This window comes from Schistocerca gregaria, chromosome 3 (genome assembly GCF_023897955.1).
Source record: "Schistocerca gregaria isolate iqSchGreg1 chromosome 3, iqSchGreg1.2, whole genome shotgun sequence".
In the NCBI taxonomy this organism is placed as follows: domain Eukaryota; kingdom Metazoa; phylum Arthropoda; class Insecta; order Orthoptera; family Acrididae; genus Schistocerca; species Schistocerca gregaria.
The window spans coordinates 413,550,920-413,571,427 of record NC_064922.1 but is presented as its reverse complement, the minus strand read 5'-3'; the positions used below and the strand labels follow the sequence as shown (position 1 = coordinate 413,571,427).

General features: G+C 40.6%; 1 protein-coding gene across 9 annotated transcripts in view; it reads left to right on the top strand.

Moving 5' to 3' along the window:
- LOC126353879 (cyclic GMP-AMP synthase-like receptor) overlaps window positions 1–20,508 on the top strand; it is a 324,472-nt gene that overhangs the window by 158,832 nt on the left and 145,132 nt on the right. For all 9 annotated transcript variants that reach the window (XM_050003074.1, XM_050003077.1, XM_050003079.1 and 6 more), the window contains 2 exons: window positions 5,553–5,711; window positions 8,694–8,816. In XM_050003074.1, coding sequence (XP_049859031.1) covers window positions 5,553–5,711; window positions 8,694–8,816 — 282 coding nt within the window. The remainder of the gene's footprint in view (window positions 1–5,552; window positions 5,712–8,693; window positions 8,817–20,508) is intronic.

The window sequence follows — 20,508 nt, the reverse complement described above, 5'->3', positions numbered from 1 at the left end:
CTGGTATTTTGGATGGACATTTTACTCGGCAAACATTTGTTGTTTTGAGAATGGGCATTGTCCGAAACTGCTCACTGACTAAATAAACATCTATTTTAGTTGTAACTCTTGCTGTCTCTTTTTGCCTCACATTTCATAGTATTTCACATCTTAATTGAACGTGTCTTTAAACTGGCTAACACATGGCTTGTCTTTGCTAGTTCTGATGCATCTTTTGTTCCCACAAGCTAAAGTTTGTTCATGAACTTTTTTCCTGCTATTAAATTGTGAGAGCAAAATGAGTCACCAATTTTGATTTCCACCACATCACATTTTTAGTTATTAATTCTGTATGTTTTGATTATTTCCTGAATGTCATGCAGATGGAAGTTGTCTGCATTTCACCTTACTCTCAATTTGATTGAAATTTTTGTACATGGCCAAGTAGCCAGGGAGTGGGATTAAAAATATTTGAGTGATCTTGTTCTTGTGCTGTGCAGGATCTTGAACTACTCACATCAGATGGTTACAAGTTTGATATCGTACTTCCATTTTGGCCATCACATGAGTGACCGAAGTACTATCATTTTTTTTTTTTGTGAGTTTACCATTTAAATATTTCAAAATACATGATCATATGGCCTTTAAATATGTCTGCTTGTGTATGTGTATGTGCGGATGGATATTTATGTGTGTGTGTGTGTGTGTGCGCGAGTGTACACCTGTCCATTTTTTCCCCTAAGGGAAGTCTTTCCGCTCCCGGGATTGGAATGACTCCTTACCCTCTCCCTTAAAACCCACATCCTTTCGTCTTTCCCTCTCCTTCCTGAAGAAGCAACCATCGGTTGCGAAAGCTAGTAATTCTGTGTGTGTGTTTGTGTGTTTTGTTCATGTGCCTGTCTGCCGGCGCTTTCCCACTTGGTAAGTCTTGGAATCTTTGTTTTTAATATATTGATCATATATTTCCTCACACAGAAGTTATATAGTTCCTCTGGATGTACCCAATTGAGGATAACCTAAACTGAAGCAAGAAAGTGATGTATGCAGTACCGAATGCCAGTGGGAACTTTTGGGAATGAAAGCAGAAGTACAGCTTTAATTGCTTTCTCTTTGTATTTTTACTATGTTGCTTAGGCAAGGCCAACATGTCAGTAAAGTGGCTGTTATCTTAATTTACATCTGGGATCATCTCCAAGTTTTCAAGAGTTATGTCACGTGCACTTAGAGCTTTGGTTTTAATTTGAGTTATGTAACAGTTTTTGCATGTTTCTTGACAACAGAGGTACATTCAACATGATGATATTTCATACTTCTCATAATAAAGTGAATCAACTACACTCCTGATGTCCATGACGTTCTTGATGTTCAACAGCTGCAGTAATCACATTAGAATATATCTCTCAGGATGACTGTGTATATTCCTTTATTTAGCTCTCATTTTGCTCCCTAGATGGTAGCATGGTACACTCTTATGTAGTTAGTTCACATTCACATGCAACCTTAACCCCTATAACTGCTCATAACTAGTGAACATTTTATACATTTTTAAACAAGTTTACATAGTTTTAAGAGTAAAATATACCTTCACTACTTGACTGTACAGATGGTAGTTCATACTTATCACTACAACCAATTTCATTGACAACATCACTTTCATTTGACTCATGTGAACTTGTGTCTAAAACTCTGTCCACTATCTTGTCAGCAGATCTAGCTCATGTGTGACCTTAGGCTTTCCCGGCAAATTAACTGTTTGTACTGTTCTTGGGTCTCCAGCCAGGTGCAGTTGCTTTCAAACCACAGTATTTCGATCGCCTTCCTTGCCATCATCTTCAGGTGACACCTGCAGACTGAGCATCTCCGCTAAATCTCCTGCCCTTTATACTCTGATCACTTCCCACCCCTTCCCCCCACGTCCTGCCACACGTGGCACTGCATGGAGGGGTGGTGGGGAGGGGCGGGCTGCAGGCTGCTGGATGTGAACTGTGGACCATCAGATGTCCTGTGGCCTTTGCCAAGTGCAGAAGTCAATTTGGGTTGACGCTGTGCTTTTAGTTGGGTGAGTGCTGGGTCCCAGGCTTTAATGAGGTTGAATCCGGCATCTCTGTTGATCAGCCCATCAGCTACACATATTTCAATCACCTCCTTCAGAACACAGTCCCAAAAAGACAAGGCCTGTCGTAGAACTTTTGTTTTCACATACTTCATAGTCTCTCCAGTATCCATGTAATGTTCTGCACCCGCAGGTTTTGTAGGCTGCTTCAGTTCAGTGTGCCTCCTGTGTTCCTGGCATCTTTCTTCAATTGTCCGTACAGTTTGCCCAATGTATGCCTTAACGCATTTACATGGAATACGATAAACACCTGGCTTGTGGAGCCCCAGGTCATCCTTTACTGTACCTAGCAGGGCACACATTTTCAGAGGTGGGCAGAAGACACATTTGATGTTACATCGAGTCAGAATTCTGCCGATTTTGTTGCATACTTTGCTGGCGTAAGGCAGGTACACCATTGTCTTCTTATCCTCTTCATTCTCTCTCTGCTGGGATTGTGCATTCTGCCTGAAAGCATTTCGAATTTGGCTCTTGTTTTATCCGTTCTAATTGAAAATGCCCTTAAGGTGGTTAAGTTCTCCTTGTAGGCTTTCCTCATCCGATATTGTGCAGGCCCTGTGTACCAGTGTTTGCAGTACAACCTAATGCTGTGAAGGATTATGGCAGCTGGTAGCATGGAGATACAGATCAGTGTGGGTTTCTTTCCTGTATACACTTGAGGATCCATCATACAGAAAATGAAGGGAGACGCAACCAACAGGGTAAAAAAGAAGACTGTTGAGCTTCTAGGCAGTGCCTGCCAAAGGAAATCGTCAAGAGGCTATGACCTCAAGCTGCTGCACCCTCAAGGATATATGTGTTACCAAAGATGCACAAAAAGGATGTTCCTTTCCATCCTATCATCAGCAACATAGGCGCTGCAACATACCAGCTAGCTAAATATTTAACAGCAGAACTAAGCCATCACGTCGGGAAATGTCAGCATCACATCAGGAATTCTGTACATTTCATTCAACGCAGGAGCTGCACCTCTGTAACCATGACCTCATGGTGAGCATTGATGTGGTCTCACATTTCATCAGAGTGTCACTTGATGACTCTCTTAAGTTGATTAGGGAGAAATTCAACCCGACAATGACTAATCTTTTTGAATTTGTCCTCACATTAAAATTCTTTCTCTTCAATCAAAACTATTACGTACAAATGGATGGTGTTGCCATGAGGTATCCCCTGTCACCATCGGTAGCAAACTTATTTATGGAGGACTCCAAAGAGAAAGCACTGGAAACTGCAGCACTGAAGCCTAAGTGCTTTTACAGATATTTTGATGATACATTTTATGATATGGCCATGTGGAAGAGAAAAACTTCAAGAGTTTCTCCAACATCTGAATTCTGTGCATCCTAACATCGAATTCACCATGAAGGTGGAAGATAATGGTGAACTCCCGTTCATGAACATCCTAGTCAAGCACAAAGTGGATGGCACCTTGGGACACAGTGTATACAGGAAAGAAACCCACACTGATCTGTATCTCCACACTACCAGCTGCCATCATCCTTCACAGCGTGAGGGTGTACTGCGAACACTGGTACACAGGGACCACACAATGTCAGATGAGGAAAGCCTACAAGGAGAACTTAACCACGTTAAGGACATTTTCAAGAAGAAGGGATGTAATGAGAGTCAAATTCAATGTGCTTTCAGGCAGAATGTACAAGCCCATCAGAGAGAGAATGAAGAGGACAAGAAGACAATGTTGTACATGCGTTACGTCAGCAAAATATCCATCAAAATTGGCAGAATTCTGGCTCGATGTAACATCAAATGTGTCTTCTGCCCACCTCCAAAAACATGTGCCCTGCTAGGTTCAGTAAAAGATGACCTGGGGCTCCACAAACTGGGTGTTTACCGTATTCCTTGTAAATGTGGTAAGGCATACATTGGGCAAACTGTACAGTAATCGAAGAAAGATGCCAGGAACACAGAAGGCACACTGAACTGAAGCAGCCTACAAAATCTGCAGTTGGGAATATTACATTGGTACTGGAGATACTATGGAGTATGCGATAATGGAAGTTCTACCGCAGGCCTTGTCTTTTTGGGACCGTGTTCTGAAGGAGGCGATTGAAATACATGTAGCTGATGGGCTGATCAACAGAGACGCCAGGTTCAATCTCAGCAAAGCTTGGGCTCAGCACTCAGTCATTTAAAACCACAGCATCGACCCAAAGCAACTTCGGTGCCCAATGAAGGCCACGGGACATCTAATGGTTCACAGTTCACGTCCAGCAGCCAGCAGCCTGCCCCTCCCAACCACCCCTCACCACAGCACTGCATGCGACAGGTCATGGGGGAAGGGGTGGGGAGCAATCAGAGTATAAAGGTCAGGAGATTCAGCAGAAACGCTCAGTCTGCAGGTATCACCTGAAGATCACGGGCAAGGAATGCTGTCGAAACATCGTGGTTTGAAAAAGACTGCATCCAGATGGAGACCCAAGAACAGTACAAACAGATCTAGCTCAATTTCTCACCATAAATAGTTGCAGATCTGACATATGGCAGAAGTGCAAACACAAAAAGTGTCTCTCATTGTCAAACCATAGTGTTACTTCATTTTGCCACATGAAAATTCATCATATTCAAGGTCAGTTGCCATAGGAAACTCAAAATATACAAATTTGTAGTTGTTTCAATCTGGGAAAAAAGCCTCCCAGTTGTGAATACCTTCATAGTCTCTAGCAGAGTGGTGTGCAGTGGATCAGTTAGTAGGTGTTGAGTTCATCACGAAAGTCAGTTCTTGTGATTATCCAAGTTGGATCTGTGGGATTTTATGTATTTTGTTGAGTATCTCACAGTTGATATATTTCAACAGTTACATTAAACAATGGAAAGTCCAGGATGGAATAACTTCATTACGAAAAGGATAGATTTCTGCCCACCACACATAGGAGGCATTGAATCCAAGTCAGATCCAGTCCAAAGATCACTAAACTTCTATCCTTACACAAAAAGTCCTTCTTGAGAAGTTGAAAAAACACACACCCACCCACCCACCCACACACACACACACACACACACACACACACACACACACACACACACACACACATACATGACTATTGTCTACAGCTGCTCGAATCCTATGTAGGTGTGGTGTGTTTTCTGCTTCTGAAAAAGTAATTTTTGTCCAACAGCTTAAAGTTTTGCCATCTTTTAATACCTAATATAGACCCTTCACACCTGAGGATTATTTCACTGTGAATTGTCAGGTGTATTGTTAAACAATATTTTTTTATTGAAAAACTATTTCCTTGTGATCTACCAGTAAATAGAATACTGTTATTTGCAGCATGTGTCTATTAATGAGCATTGTGATACTTGATAGAGACTTGTTGGCTGCACTGGTGGAAAATAAGTGTTGTAATTAGTATTTACAGGCCTTCATCTATTTTGTTTCACTTGATATTACTTTCCAATTTTCATACTCTAATATAACATGTTTGTTTCTTAATTCTAGTTCACGCCATCTTGTCATGGACCTGCTGTTACTCTAACTGTTACACTTATTGAACACCCAGAACCACGTTTATCACTTGATTTTGTTCCTGTCTTTGTATTTGAAAACGACCCAGAAATAGAAAATTTGCGTGGCTGGGAGCCAGAAATGAAAGAACGTGTAAGTATTGCAATTGCCTTTTCCATTTGTACACTGAATTTATCTTACGTTATGTATAAAATGAGTATAAAGCTTTATAACCATCACTAAAAACGTAAACAATTCTAAAATAAAAAAAGCTTGCAAAAATAAAACTGTTCCTGACAAACCCTGTTATGATGATGATGACGTTAGCCAGAATTTGTTGTTTGTCTCTTTGCAGTGCTATTTAGACAGACTGCCAATGTTAACAATGTCTGCTGAATGTATTAGTGCTTGCATCCTAGTTCATAAACTACAAATAAATCAAGGAAAATATCTGTTGCAGCCGCATTTTCATGGAACATGAAAACTTTTCAGTTAAAAAATCTCAAACTCACCACACTTTTGTTACATTTCTTCCTTATTTGTAAGTTTTGTGAACCAACTGAAAAATCATTTAAATAATAACTACTCAGAATATAGTTGTGGTATTTTGTGGTTGAGAGTGTAACATACCACTTCAATTACTTTTGTATAATGACTTGTCCTCTGGACACACTTTTGTCATAATTCTGATGGAAGCACGGCTGAAGGGTATGTTCACCTTACTAAACTGGAAAACTTTACTTACCTGAAGATCTTGAATTTGGCCACATTTTCTTTTTTTCGTGCTATGAGTTTGGTATCCCAGTTTGGCTGAACAAATATATTTACTATATTTAGGCTTGTCAAGCTGATGGTATGTGAAATGTCAAATACAACATTTCTTCATTGAATATTCTGTATTCAGAAATTTTTTAGACAACTCAGTCACTCTCACAAAAGGCCTCCCAAGACTCTTCATTCCACAGCTAAACAACACTACTGTTTACAACCATCTTTTCAACACCTTATCATGCAATCATATTCTTGACAAGTGTGAATGAGAAGAAAGGCAAAGGTTGCATTTGAGTTCCATGTGGTTCTGTCCTTGGTCCTGTGCTGTTTCTCATATATATCAATGATTTACCTTTGTTCTCAAACAAAGCAAGCAACTTTACAATGTTTACAAATTACCCAAGTATTGTGATAGGCAATGAGACATCCCTGACCTAGAATTAAATGCAAACCAATTACTTGAGGATGTTCTGAATTGATTCACAGTAAATTCTCTATCAATAAACCTCAGCAAAACCAATTACATTCATTTCCATTCCAGTCACAAAAGCCTGCAGGAGATAAACATTGCACTTGAGAGCCAATAGATACAGAGGGTAAATTGTTTTAAATTCTTGGGCTTACATATAGATCACAAGCTTAACTGGGAACACCATATCCACCATCCCTGGAAAGGCTTAGTTCAGCAACATTTGCCATCCAAATAACTGCCCAAATTGGAGACATCAGTATCTCAAAATCTGCTTACTTTGGCTACTTCCATTCACTTATATGTTACGGAATAATCTTCTGGGGCAATTCACCAGTGTTAAAAAGAAGGCCTTACAAGTCAGAAAAAGGCTGTCTGAATTTTGTGCGAGGTGTCTCCAAGAACCTCATGTCACAACCTTTGTAAGCAAATAGGAATGCTAAGCACTACTTCACAATATCTTTTTTCAATCGTGACATTCATGCTTCACAACCCTTCTCAATATGAAATGAATCAAACATAACGTCATCATAATGCAAGAAGGAAATGTGACATACACTGTGACCTGAAAAATTTGTCTCAGGTGCGAAAAGGTGTAAAATACACAAGCACACATGTGTTCAATGCACTTCATAGTAATATGAAGTGTCTATGAGGTAATAAAGTACTATTCAAAACTAAACTAAAGGGATTCTTGCTTGAAAAATAGTTATGTTCTCCAGAAGAATTCCATAGCAGACATAGCTAAGATTATTTTTACCATGTATTATTGTATATTCCTGATTCAATATATCTTGCTGCTGTAATTAGATTAATTGGCGATCTGTAAGTCAGAAAATGGTAACTGTTACCCTATAAAAAAATTGTTTGGATATAATCTGAAACTTGTATCTTAATCTTTCTTTGTGAGTGTAATTACAACTTACTGATTGTGATTTTATTATTATTTTCAATTTGTATTCTTAATCTTTGTTTATTGTCCTGGTGGAAACAAATAATAATGAATTAAATGTTTTGGATCATTCTACATCAATGTGTTAGCATGCAAAAATGGATCTGTGGAATGCATATTGCAATAAATAAATAACTAAATTTCACAACAGATGCATTGTTTACAGGTGGCCAGACTATATGGCTCAACATTTTAGTCTAGAAGGGATGGAACATTTAAAAATGGAGGTCCTGTTGGTGTTTGGTGGGCTTAATATGAACAGAATGTTTATGGAGCTATCAGGAAGGTGAGGGCCAATGTGAAGGAAGTTCGAATGAAGAGGTCTACATGAAGCAAATAAGAGAGAAGATTTTGAGACTATGAAAAAACAAGGATAGAGTATCATTGTTTCTAGACGATGAAGAAATCATCAGCAAATATAAACCAGATAAGAGAGTTAGGATGTTGGGTGTTTAAGAAGGTTTCATCTAGACAGTTCATAAACTTATTGACATATAAGTATGCCATATAAATTTGTATGGCCACAGCACAGATTTGTTTCTATATTTTCTCCTCAAAAGTAGAAGTAGTTATAGACAAGGCTCTATTTGGTCAGCTGTATAAGAATGAGATCATGTGCTTGGAGTTGGTATGACATTTGGAGAAGTTGTATACAAGAGTAACAAGGCATTGAGTATGGAAGATATTGGTGTGTTGGAGGTGGTATAAACAGTGACAAGAAGAGATTTAGGTGCTAATGGGGTGGGATAGCTGAGTGGCAATGAGGGTACTGGTTAGTATCATAGATTTGGGAAACTAGGCAGTGGGTGAAAAGTACGCATTGTTGGTCAACAAGCGTTGACAATGGATGTTCCTAAAAACAGTTTAGCTTTGTCCTTTACTACTGAAGTCTTTCGTTTTACCATTCAGTAATTGATGTGTCATTGTCTACTATGTGTTGTAGAAATGGTATGCAGTTCCCAAATCCAGTGACTATGGCACAGATTTTCGAATATGTTTTTGGCACCGGGAGAAACATCTGCTTAGTGGTACTAATCAGATGAAGCCTGTACTAAAACTGATTAAGGTAAATATTCTTGTGAATATCTGCAATTTTGTGATGTACTGTTACACTAAATCATATTACAATATTATGAAAACAATAATTTGAGGATAGATATATCATGAGTAGAATGTTATGAGATGCCAGGAGAACAGAATTTAAATATGCAAGAATCATTTAAACATAAGGGGCTGTTCATATATATACTCTTTGCCTTTAAATATGTCTGCTTGTGTCTGTGTATGTGCGGATGGATATGTGTGTGTGTGCGAGTATACACCTGTCCTTTTTTTCCCCTAAGGGAAGTCTTTCCGCTCCCGGGATTGGGATGACTCCTTACCCTCTCCCTTAAAACCCACATCCTTTCATTTTTCCCTCTCCTTCCCTCTTTCCTGAGGAAGCAACTGCCAGTTGCGAAAGCTCATAATTCTGTGTGTGTGTTTGTGTGTTTTGTTCATGTGCCTGTCTGCCGGCGCTTTCCCTCTTGGTAAGTCTTGGAATCTTTGTTTTTAATATATATATATATATATATATATATATATATATATATATATATATATATATATATATATATATATATATATATATATATATATTAAAAACAAAGATTCCAAGACTTACCAAGCGGGATGCGGATGGATATGTGTGTGTGTGTGTGTGTGCGAGTGTACACCTGTCCTTTTTTTCCCCTAAGGGAAGTCTTACCGCTCCCGGGATTGGAATGACTCCTTACCCTCTCCCTTAAAACCCACATCCTTTCATTTTTCCCTCTCCTTCCCTCTTTCCTGACGAAGCAACTGCCAGTTGCGAAAGCTCGTAATTCTGTGTGTGTGTTTGTGTGTTTTGTTCATGTGCCTGTCTGCCGGCGCTTTCCCGCTTGGTAAGTCTTGGAATCTTTGTTTTTAATATATTTTTCCCATGTGGAAGTTTCTTTCTGTTTTATTTACATAGTCATTAATTTGAACCCAACAATTACGTTTGTTATTGTCTCTGTTGCATTTCGAAATCTTCTCTATCGTCTTACTTTCTCTTTTCGTTTGTACAAGAAGTTCCACTTTGTATTCATCTTCCATTTTTCCGTAATCTACCATACATTTTATCCTGCCTAATTATACTCAATAATTCGTAATTTACTTCCAAACCATAACCTAAAATTTTCAACGCTTTCAACATAACCGCTGCTATAAAATCCATTGTTCCAAGTTTACAAACATTTCGTGTAAACTCGTGAATACTATTTCACAGCTTCAGTTCCTTTCACCCATTACACAACCATCTCAGTTTTTTTTCCAACAACTTTCGTTTTATTTCCATTCCCGTTTCTCCCACAAAACCGATCATTTTTTAGCAGCTTCCCACAGGTTTACACGTTATTATTTCTTCATCAAACAATTGTTAGCCTCATTATCATAACCTGTCAGTACATAACCAGTCCTTTGAATACATTTACACACATATTCTTCGAGATTTTATTCGAAAATTTTTTTTTCGAATTTTATTTTTTCGCAAATTATTTTTTCGAAACTTTTTTCGAAAAAATTTTTTTGTCGAAATTTTCTTGAATTTATCGAAATTTTCTTGAATTTCCCCACCCTTTAACGTGATCTGGAGACAACATAACTACCCAACCTTTGCACCCATTGTTGTTCACCAACCTAAGTTCAGCACATGATCAACATAGCTCATCTCAAACCAACACTTTTTCGACTTTTTTCACACCTTTATCTCTCCCTATATAAATCTCTCTTTACTTTCACTTTAACCTCATATTACCCTTTCCACCTACCAATACCATGTCAACCTCACAACATCCCTACAACGACCCCATTAAATTTTATTTACATTCCCTCCGCAAACATGCCTTCACCCTAGCCAGATTACGCTCCCATATTTTATTTACTCAGGCTTGTCTGACATTTGGCATTACTCCCAAAGGCCTCACACTTAAAGTTCCCATCTCTGGCTGCAATCCTTCTTTCCATCAGTCCTTATACCAGTTCCAAACAGCACAATCCATAGCCCTCACCCGCCTAATCCTTCACCTATACATCGACTCGGCCAATGAACACACCCGTCAACTCCTATCCCAAATCAAAGTCCTCAATCTTTCCTCTCCCACATCCACACCGGCTGTACATAGCATCCTCCTACAGGCCAACCGCAAATTAGAACAACATGCCACCCTCCACCTCAAAAAACTATCCAATCTCCTGGTTTCCCACCTCCGGAAAGGCAACTCACTCACCCTCCACAACCTTTCCAACAAACCTCAACCTCCTCTCATTGCACACAGACCCAGTCTCTCCCATATACTCAATCTCCCACTTCCAGCTCCACTCCCCCCAACACCTCAAAATTCTAGTCAATACAATCTGGAACCACAACACCCCAATTCAGTAGTTAACCTTTCCTCCAAACCCCTCTCCCAATCTGAAACCTCTGTCCTATCCAAAGGCCTCACCTTCAGCCCCACTCCCAGGTTCAACCAAACTGCCCTTGTCAAGGATTTACTGTCCTACACTCGTAGTCTCTGCTGGAAATATCACTTTGCCACGAAGAAAAACAATCCTGATCCCACTCCTAATGATCCAACTCCCCAAGACACTATCCAAATTGAACCCTGCCTGCAACAGTTCCGTCCTCCATCACAGCGGGACCCACCTCCTCTTCCTCAAAATCACCCTCTCCAAACCTTCCAGGAATTTCTCACTTCCAGCCTTGCCTCTCAATCTTTCTTGAAAAACCTTAATCCTACTCCCAACATCACCACAGCCGAATCCCAGGCTATCCGTGATCTGAAAGCTGACCGATCCATCATCATTCTTCCGGCTGACAAGGGTTCCACGACCGTGGTACTTGATCGTCGGGAGTATGTGGCTGAGGGACTGCGTCAGCTTTCAGACAACTCTACATACAAAGTTTGCCGAAGTAATCCCATTCCTGATGTCCAGGCGGAGCTTCAAGGAATCCTCAGAACCTTAGGCCCCCTACAAAACCTTTCACCTGACTCCATCAAACTCCTCACCCCACCGTCACCTCGCACTCCTACCTTCTACCTACTTCCTAAAATTCACAAACCCAAACATCCTGGCCGCCCCATTGTAGCTGGTTACCAAGCTCCCACAGAACGTATCTCTGCCTACGTAGATCAACACCTTCAACCCATTACATGCAGTCTCCCATCCTTCATCAAAGACACCAACCACTTTCTCGAACACCTGGAATCCGTACCCAGTCTGTTACCCCCAGAAACCATCCTGGTAACCATTGATGCCACTTCCCTATACACAAATATCCCGCACGTCCAGGGCCTCGCTGCAATGGAGCACTTCCTTTCACGCCGATCACCTGCCACCCTACCTAAAACCTCTTTCCTCGTCACCTTAGCCAGCTTCATCCTGACCCACAACTTCTTCACTTTTGAAGGCCAGACATACCAACAATTAAAGGGAACAGCCATGGGTACCAGGATGGCCCCCTCGTATGCCAACCTATTTATGGGTCGCTTAGAGGAAGCCTTCTTGGTTACCCAAGCCTGCCAACCCAAAGTTTGGTACAGATTTATTGATGACATCTTCATGATCTGGACTCACAGTGAAGAACAACTCCAGAATTTCCTCTCCAACCTCAACTCCTTTGGTTCCATCAGATTCACCTGGTCCTACTCCAAATCCCATGCCACTTTCCTAGATGTTGACCTCCATCTGTCCAATGGCCAGCTGCACACATCCGTCCACATCAAACCCACCAACAAGCAACAGTACCTCCATTATGACAGCTGCCACCCATTCCATATCAAACGGTCCCTTCCCTACAGCCTAGGCCTTCGTGGCAAACGAATCTGCTCCAGTCCTGAATCCCTCGACCATTACACCAACAACCTGAAAACAGCTTTCGCATCCCGCAACTACCCTCCCAACCTGGTACAGAAGCAGATAACCAGAGCCACTTCCTCATCCCCTCAAACCCAGAACCTCTCACAGAAGAACCCCAAAAGTGCCCCACTTGTGACAGAATACTTCCCGGGACTGGATCAGACCTTGAATGTGGCTCTCCAGCAGGGATACGACTTCCTAAAATCCTGCCCCGAAATGAGATCCATCCTTCATGAAATCCTCCCCACTCCACCAAGAGTGTCTTTCCGCCGTCCACCTAACCTTCGTAACCTCTTGGTTCATCCCTATGAAATCCCCAAACCACCTCCCCTACCCTCTGGCTCCTACCCTTGCAACCGCCCCCGGTGTAAAACCTGTCCTATGCACCCTCCCACCACCACCTACTCCAGTCCTGTAACCCGGAAGGTGTACACGATCAAAGGGAGAGCCACATGTGAAAGCATCCACGTGATTTACCAACTGACCTGCCTGCACTGTGATGCTTTCTATGTGGGAATGACCAGCAACAAACTGTCCATTCGCATGAATGGACACAGGCAGACAGTGTTTGTTGGTAATGAGGATCACCCTGTGGCTAAACATGCCTTGATGCACGGCCAGCACATCTTGGCACAGTGTTACACCGTCCAAGTTATCTGGATACTTCCCACCAACACCAACCTATCCGAACTCCGGAGATGGGAACTCGCCCTTCAGTATATCCTCTCTTCTCGATATCCGCCAGGCCTCAACCTCCGCTAATTTCAAGTTGCCGCCGCTCATACCTCACCTGTCTTTCAACAACTTCTTTGCCTCTGTACTTCCGCCTCGACTGACATCTCTGCCCTTAACTCTTTGCCTTTAAATATGTCTGCTTGTGTCTGTGTATGTGCGGATGGATATGTGTGTGTGTGTGTGTGTGCGAGTGTACACCTGTCCTTTTTTTCCCCTAAGGGAAGTCTTTCCGCTCCCGGGATTGGAATGACTCCTTACCCTCTCCCTTAAAACCCACATCCTTTCATTTTTCCCTCTCCTTCCCTCTTTCCTGACGAAGCAACTGCCAGTTGCGAAAGCTCGTAATTCTGTGTGTGTGTTTGTGTGTTTTGTTCATGTGCCTGTCTGCCGGCGCTTTCCCGCTTGGTAAGTCTTGGAATCTTTGTTTTTAATATATTTTTCCCATGTGGAAGTTTCTTTCTGTTTTTTATATATGGCTGCAAAATATTCATTTACACCATAGTACAGTTTCTCTAAAAGATGTATCTTAAAGGCATTTGTGAATGATGGTACACTTTTCATTGTTTTGGTATGACTGGGTAGTTTATTTTGTAATTTTTTCCCATTTTTACAGGGGCCAATTTTGGCTGAGTGTTGTTTGATATATTTGTGTATAGAATGGCATATAGCTCTTAAAGTGGCTAGTTCAGTTGTAAAACTATTCTGGTATGTGGCATAGAAATATGATATTTACAGCTGAAAATCTGAATTTTTACCACTAATTATGAATTTGTTTTTTAAAATAAATTGAAAATCTTACATGGAAGCAATAATAAGCTCTTTGGTGCTGTTTTGGGGAATTTATTACACTCACCATAAAACATAAACTAGTTGATAATATTGCACTTCATTAGCAATATGATACAATATTCTTCAAGGCATAAAACACAGAAAACCAGCAAATATGCTAAGGAATCAAGGAACCTCAGTTATCATACATACTCAAAGATATATCGTTTTAATCTTAGTAATCTGTGATTGAGCTCCTGATACTCAACTCAATTATTAATTGGAGTCCATCTCATCAGCCCCCCTCCCCCATCCTTTTTTGCAGAGCTGTTGAATGGCAGTACCCATTAATTTATCAGCAAACCTTTTCAGTTTTCCAGAAAGTCTAATAGGGGCCCCCTTCATTGCTTGTTGTGGTCTTCAGTCCTGAGACTGGTTTGATGCAGCTCTCCATGCTACTCTATCCTGTGCAAGCTTCTTCATCTCCCAGTACCTACTGCAGCCTACATCCTTCTGAATCTGCTTAGTGTATTCATCTCTTGGTTTCCCTCTACAATTTTTACCCTCCATGCTGCTCTCCAATACTAAATTGGTGATCCCTCGATGTCTCAGAACATGTCCTACCAACCGATCTCTTCTTCTAGTCAAGTTGTGCTACAAGCTCCTCTTCTCCCAATTCTATTCAATACCTCTTCATTAGTTATGTGATCTACCCATCTAATCTTCAGCATTCTTCTGTAGCACCACATTTTGAAAGCTTCTATTCTCTTCTTGTCTAAACTATTTATTGTCCACGTTTCACTTCCACACATGGCTACACTCCATACAAATACTTTCAGAAACGACTTCCTGACATTTAAATCTATACTCGATGTTAACAAATTTTTCTTCTTCAGAAATGCTCTCCTTGCCTTTGCCAGTCTACATTTTATATCTTCTCTACTTTGACCACCATCAGTTATTTTACTCCCCAAATAGCAAAACTCCTTTACTACTTTAAGTGCCTCATTTCCTAATCTAATACCCTCAGCATCACCTGACTTAATTCGACTACATTCCATTATCCTCGTTTTGCTTTTGTTGATGTTCATCTTATATCCTCCTTTCAAGACACTGTCCATTCCATTCAACTGCTCTTCCAAGTCCTTTGCTGTCTCTGACAGAATTACAGTGTCATCGGCGAACCTCAATGTTTTTATTTTTTCTCCATGGATTTTAATACCTACTCTGAACTTTTCTTTTGTTTCCTTTATTGCTTACTCAATATACAGATTGAATAACATCAGGGATAAGCTACCACCCTGTCTCACTCCCTTCCCAACCCCTGCTTCCCCTTCGAGCCCCTCGACTCTTATAACTGCCATCTGGTTTCTGTACAAATTGTAAATAGCCTTTCGCTCCCTGTATTTTACCCCTGCCACCTTCATAATTTGAAAGATAGTATTCCAATCAACATTGTCAAAAGCTTTCTCTAAGTCTACAAATGCTAGAAATGTAGGTTTGCCTTTCCTTAATCTTTCTTCTAAGATAAGTCATAGGGTCAGTTTATCTACCTCATAAGCAGATGTTAGGCAATCTGGCATTACACTGTCGGTCTTGCCATTTCTCTCAATAATAAACACTTTGTCTCCATGTTGAAAACCTAAAATGGACGCATATAAAAGTGATGGCCTGACTGTATCATCTCTGATCCAAACAAAGTTGTGTGTATTAAAGTCTTTATTTGAAAAGATGGGCCTTACACTGTGAATTATAGGGGGTTTTCATGTCAGACAGTGCTTATATGACGGTAGGTTGTGGAAAAATTCTGCACATCTCTAGTCTGAAAACTAGGTGGGGTGAGGGTTAGAAGAAATCACAGGGTACCTTCAACAATTCACAATATTGCAGCTGTTCAGCAGTGCAACCCATGTCCTCTTTTACAGGTGTGTTTGATTCCAGTAAAACCAGTGGTAGTGCAAAAGACCAATATTCTGCAAAGCAAGCTAATATCATCTTTAATGTTCAGGGCATACATTTCACCACCCTCTTATTGGTCTGTCATGTCAACCAACAAATGGTACCCATCAAGTGGAGGGAGAGGGCTTACAATATCCACATGCGAAATGGTAAAATGATGAATATCAATGGAAAATCAGACAATTAGTTCTGCAGGGTGCACCTGCCATGGAGAATTAAGATCTGTGATTCCTTTGAAGATAGATATCATTGCCTTACAATCAGTGGAAACAGAAAAAAAATGTCACCTTCCAACCATTGGCGGAAATGTTTCCCCACTAAATAAATAGCTAGAAGATCTTAATCAAAGGTGCTCCATGACTGTTGTTGTATCGACAAGGTCTTGGAGAAGAAAGTCAATGGCTGCCACCCTCCAGATACTGATTGTGCAAGACTGCTCCTACTGCCGTTTGGCAAGCATCTACCAACAGGGTGTTGGGAGCATTAGGAATTGGATATGTCAGTAATGAAGCATGAGTAAGTGCACTTTTTAAATCCTCATAAGCTCTCATTGTCAAGAGTCCAAGAATCTTCTTGTTCCCAACATGTTTCTGTCCTTCAGGAGATTGCCTGCAAGCCTGTGTGTTGCAGAAGTATTGTATCTCCTGCTGTGCCTGCTCCAAGTCAAATTTTGCGTATGTGAGTTTGTCACTGCCTCTTTTTCTTCCCCGCACATCCTTTTCCACTCATCAATTTGGACTCTAAGTGGCATACATTGATCCTTCAACTCCAAAATCTTTAAAGACATGTGCACAGGAGAACCCAGTGGCTTCTCATGTAATACATATGTATGCACTTTGCATTAAGATGGACACAAACCCAGGATGTGACATACTGATGCAGTATATGTTGTTTGCCCAAATATCATTGCACAGTCCATTGCTTGGGCATAAAGAATATTGCATTCTGATGTGTTAATAAGTTTTGGAGTGATAAGCCCTTTTATGAGACACTTATTAACTAAGTTGGGCACATCAGAAAAATGTCTTAAAGAATTGGCTTCTGTTATTGGTCCATTCACATCAGCCATAAGAAAAGTCCACGTCAGCATCTGCTACAAGGATAGATAATTTTGTATTCTTTTGGCATTTGCTCTCTCATTGGGAAAAGACACTGATGTAACATCCTGTGTCAATCAAGAATAATGAATTAGACTTCTTTCCTGTGACAAAAAGCCTCAAAGAACTGGTAAACAGCATTCAAAATTGAATTTAATTTGTACTGCAGGAGCTGTGAACAATTCTGATGAGCATGTGCACTTATTGGCACTCTCTGATCAGGTTTGGGTGAGTGCAGGGCCTTGTGCAGTGCTTTGCCACTGCCCAAAAACATTTTTGAAATCAAGACCAAGTGTTCTTTTTGCTGTTCTCTGTTTCATTCCTGATTAGTTACCTTCTCTTCCTGTCTCTTCAGTTTAGCTTTCAGTCATGTGAGCTCATTGGTTAAGCTCTCTAAAGATGCCTCTCTTGGCAAGGCCTATTTGATGCACACCATAGCATTAATGTGTGTGTTGGGGCCTCCACCCATAAGTTCCTTTATGGCTGCACATTGACTGTTTTCCACACATGGAGTAGCCACTGCATCAGCTTTCCTCACCAGTTCTTCAGTCTGTAGATCTGGGGGGAAAAAAAAGCCCTCAAATTTATTGGGAGTCTCTGCAGTCAAAATATTTTTAAAGATGCCTCCACAAGAAGTTCAATATCTGCTAGTGCATGTAGCAAACATAGGATCTGAGATGGGGATTCACCCAAATAAGACATTCTGGAGGTGCAGTTCCAGTGTTGACAAACTACTGGAGGATAGCCTCTTTAAACATAATATAAGACTGCTAGTGCAAAATTTCATCCAACTGTTCATTCTTATTTAAGTACAATTGAGAATTAATTAATGTAAATTGCTCTGAGTCCAAAACAAATCCATGTAACGTAAATATGGTGTCAAATTCAGTACATGATATCTGTGCTCTTTTAGGTCAGAAAAGAGGCTACTTTATGCTGAAATTTCTTTTGGAGTTGTCGAAGATGGAGATGACAGGGACAGCAGTTGGTGGAGAAAAAGTTGCCTGCTGTAGGCACAGGTGAAACTTCTGTCTACATGGAAGTGTTTATGATGATTTCCATTGTGTCACTCTAAAGATGCCAAAAAGTGAAGCTCTATTCAGAAGTGGGGTCACCACTATGGGAATAATTGACATCCACCACAAAACATAAACTACACACAACAAAAAAAAAGTTTGCATCATCTCAGTTCTGAGAGTTCTGGAACCTGTTCACAAAACTGGACAAGAGATTTCCACCCTTTTTATTTCTTATGAAAACTACACATTCCATGTTGTACCACCATACAGTGAGACCTTCAGAGGTGGTGGTCCAGACTCCTTTACACATCGATACCTTTAATACCCAGTATCATGTCTTCTTGCATTGATGCATGCCAGTATTTGTCTTGGCACACTATCCACAAGTTCATCAAGGCAATGTTGGTCCAGATTGTCCCACTCCTCAATGGGGATTTTGAGTAGTTCTCTCAGAGGGGTTGGTGGGTCACGTCATCCATAAACAGCCCTTTCCAGTCTATCCCGGGCATGTTCTACGAGATTCCTGTCTGAAGAACATGCTGACCACTCTAGTCGAGTGATATTGTTATCCCAAAGGAAGTCATTCACAAGATGTGCATGATGGGACATGAATTATTCTCCATGAAAATGAATGCCTCGCCAACATGCTCCTGATATGGTTGCACTATCGTTTGGAGGATGGCATTCACGTATCATACGGCCATTACGGTACCTTCCATGACTACCAGTGGCATACGCCCAGCCCACATAATGCCACTCCAAAACATCAGGGAACCTCCACCTTGCTGCACTCACTGGACAGTTTGTCTAAGGCATTCTGCCTGACCGGGTTGCCTCCAAACACATCTCTGACAATTGTCTGGTTGAAGGCATATGCGACACTCATTGGTGAAGAGAATGTAATGCCAATCCTGAGCGGTCCATTTGGCATGTTGTTGGGCCCATCTGTACTGCACTGCTTGGAGTCATGGCTGCATAGATGGATCTCGCCATGGACATCAGGAGTGAAGTTGTGCATCATACACCCTAATGCACTCAGTTTGAGTTGTAATATGACATCCTGTGACTGCACAAAAAGCATTATTCAACATGGTAGCTTTGCTGTCAGGGTTCCTCTGTGCCATAATCCGTAGGTAGCAGTCATCCAATGCAGTAGTAGCCCTTGGGCGGCCTGAGCAAGGTATGTCATCGACAGTTCCTGTCTCTCTGTATATCCTCCATGTCTGAACAACATTGCTTTGCTTCACTCTGAGACACCTGGACATTTCCCATGTTGAGAGCCCATCCTAGCACAAAATAAGAATGTGGACATGATTGAACCCTGGTTGAACTGTGACCAACACGAGCCATGTACTTCCTTCCTGGTGGAATGACTGGAATTGATTGGCTGTCGGACCCCCTCTCTCTAATAGGCACTGCTCGTGCACAGTTGTTTACATCTTTGGTTGGGTTTAGTGGCATCTCTGAACAGTCAAAGGGACTTTGTCTGTGATACTATATATCTACAGTCAGTGTCTATCTCCCGGATTTCTGGGAACTGGGGTGATGCAAAATTTTCTTGATGTGTGTAGTTGGTAATACTGCACTTCACTGGCAATCAAATGCAATTTTCTTTAGAGAACAAAACATGGAACATAAACATACACACAAAGATTAGATTAGGTTAGATTAGATTAATACTCGTTCCGTGGATCATGAATACGATATGTCGTAATGATGTGGAACGAGTCAAATTTTCCAATACATGACATAATTAAGGTAATTTAAAAACATATTTAAGTTAATATAACAACTTTTTTTTCTTTTTTTTTTTTTTTCTTTTTTTCTTAATTTATATCTAAAAATTCCTCGATGGAGTAGAACGAGTTGTCATTCAGAAATTCTTTTAATTTCTTCTTAAATACTTGCTGGTTATCTGTCAGACTTTTGATACTATTTGGTAAGTGACCAAAGACTTTAGTGGCAGTATAATCCACGCCTTTCTGTTCCAAAGTTAGATTTAATCTTGAATAGTGAAGATCATCCTTTCTCCTATTATTGTAGTTATGCACACTGCGATTACTTTTGAATTGTGTTGGGTTGTTAATAACAAATTTCATAAGAGAGTACATATAATGAGAAGCTACTGTGAATATCCCTAGATCCTTAAATAAATGTCTGCAGGATGATCTTGGGTGGATTCCAGCTATTATTCTAATTACACGCTTTTGTGCAATAAATACTTTATTCCTCAGTGATGAATTACCCCAAATTATGAAACCAT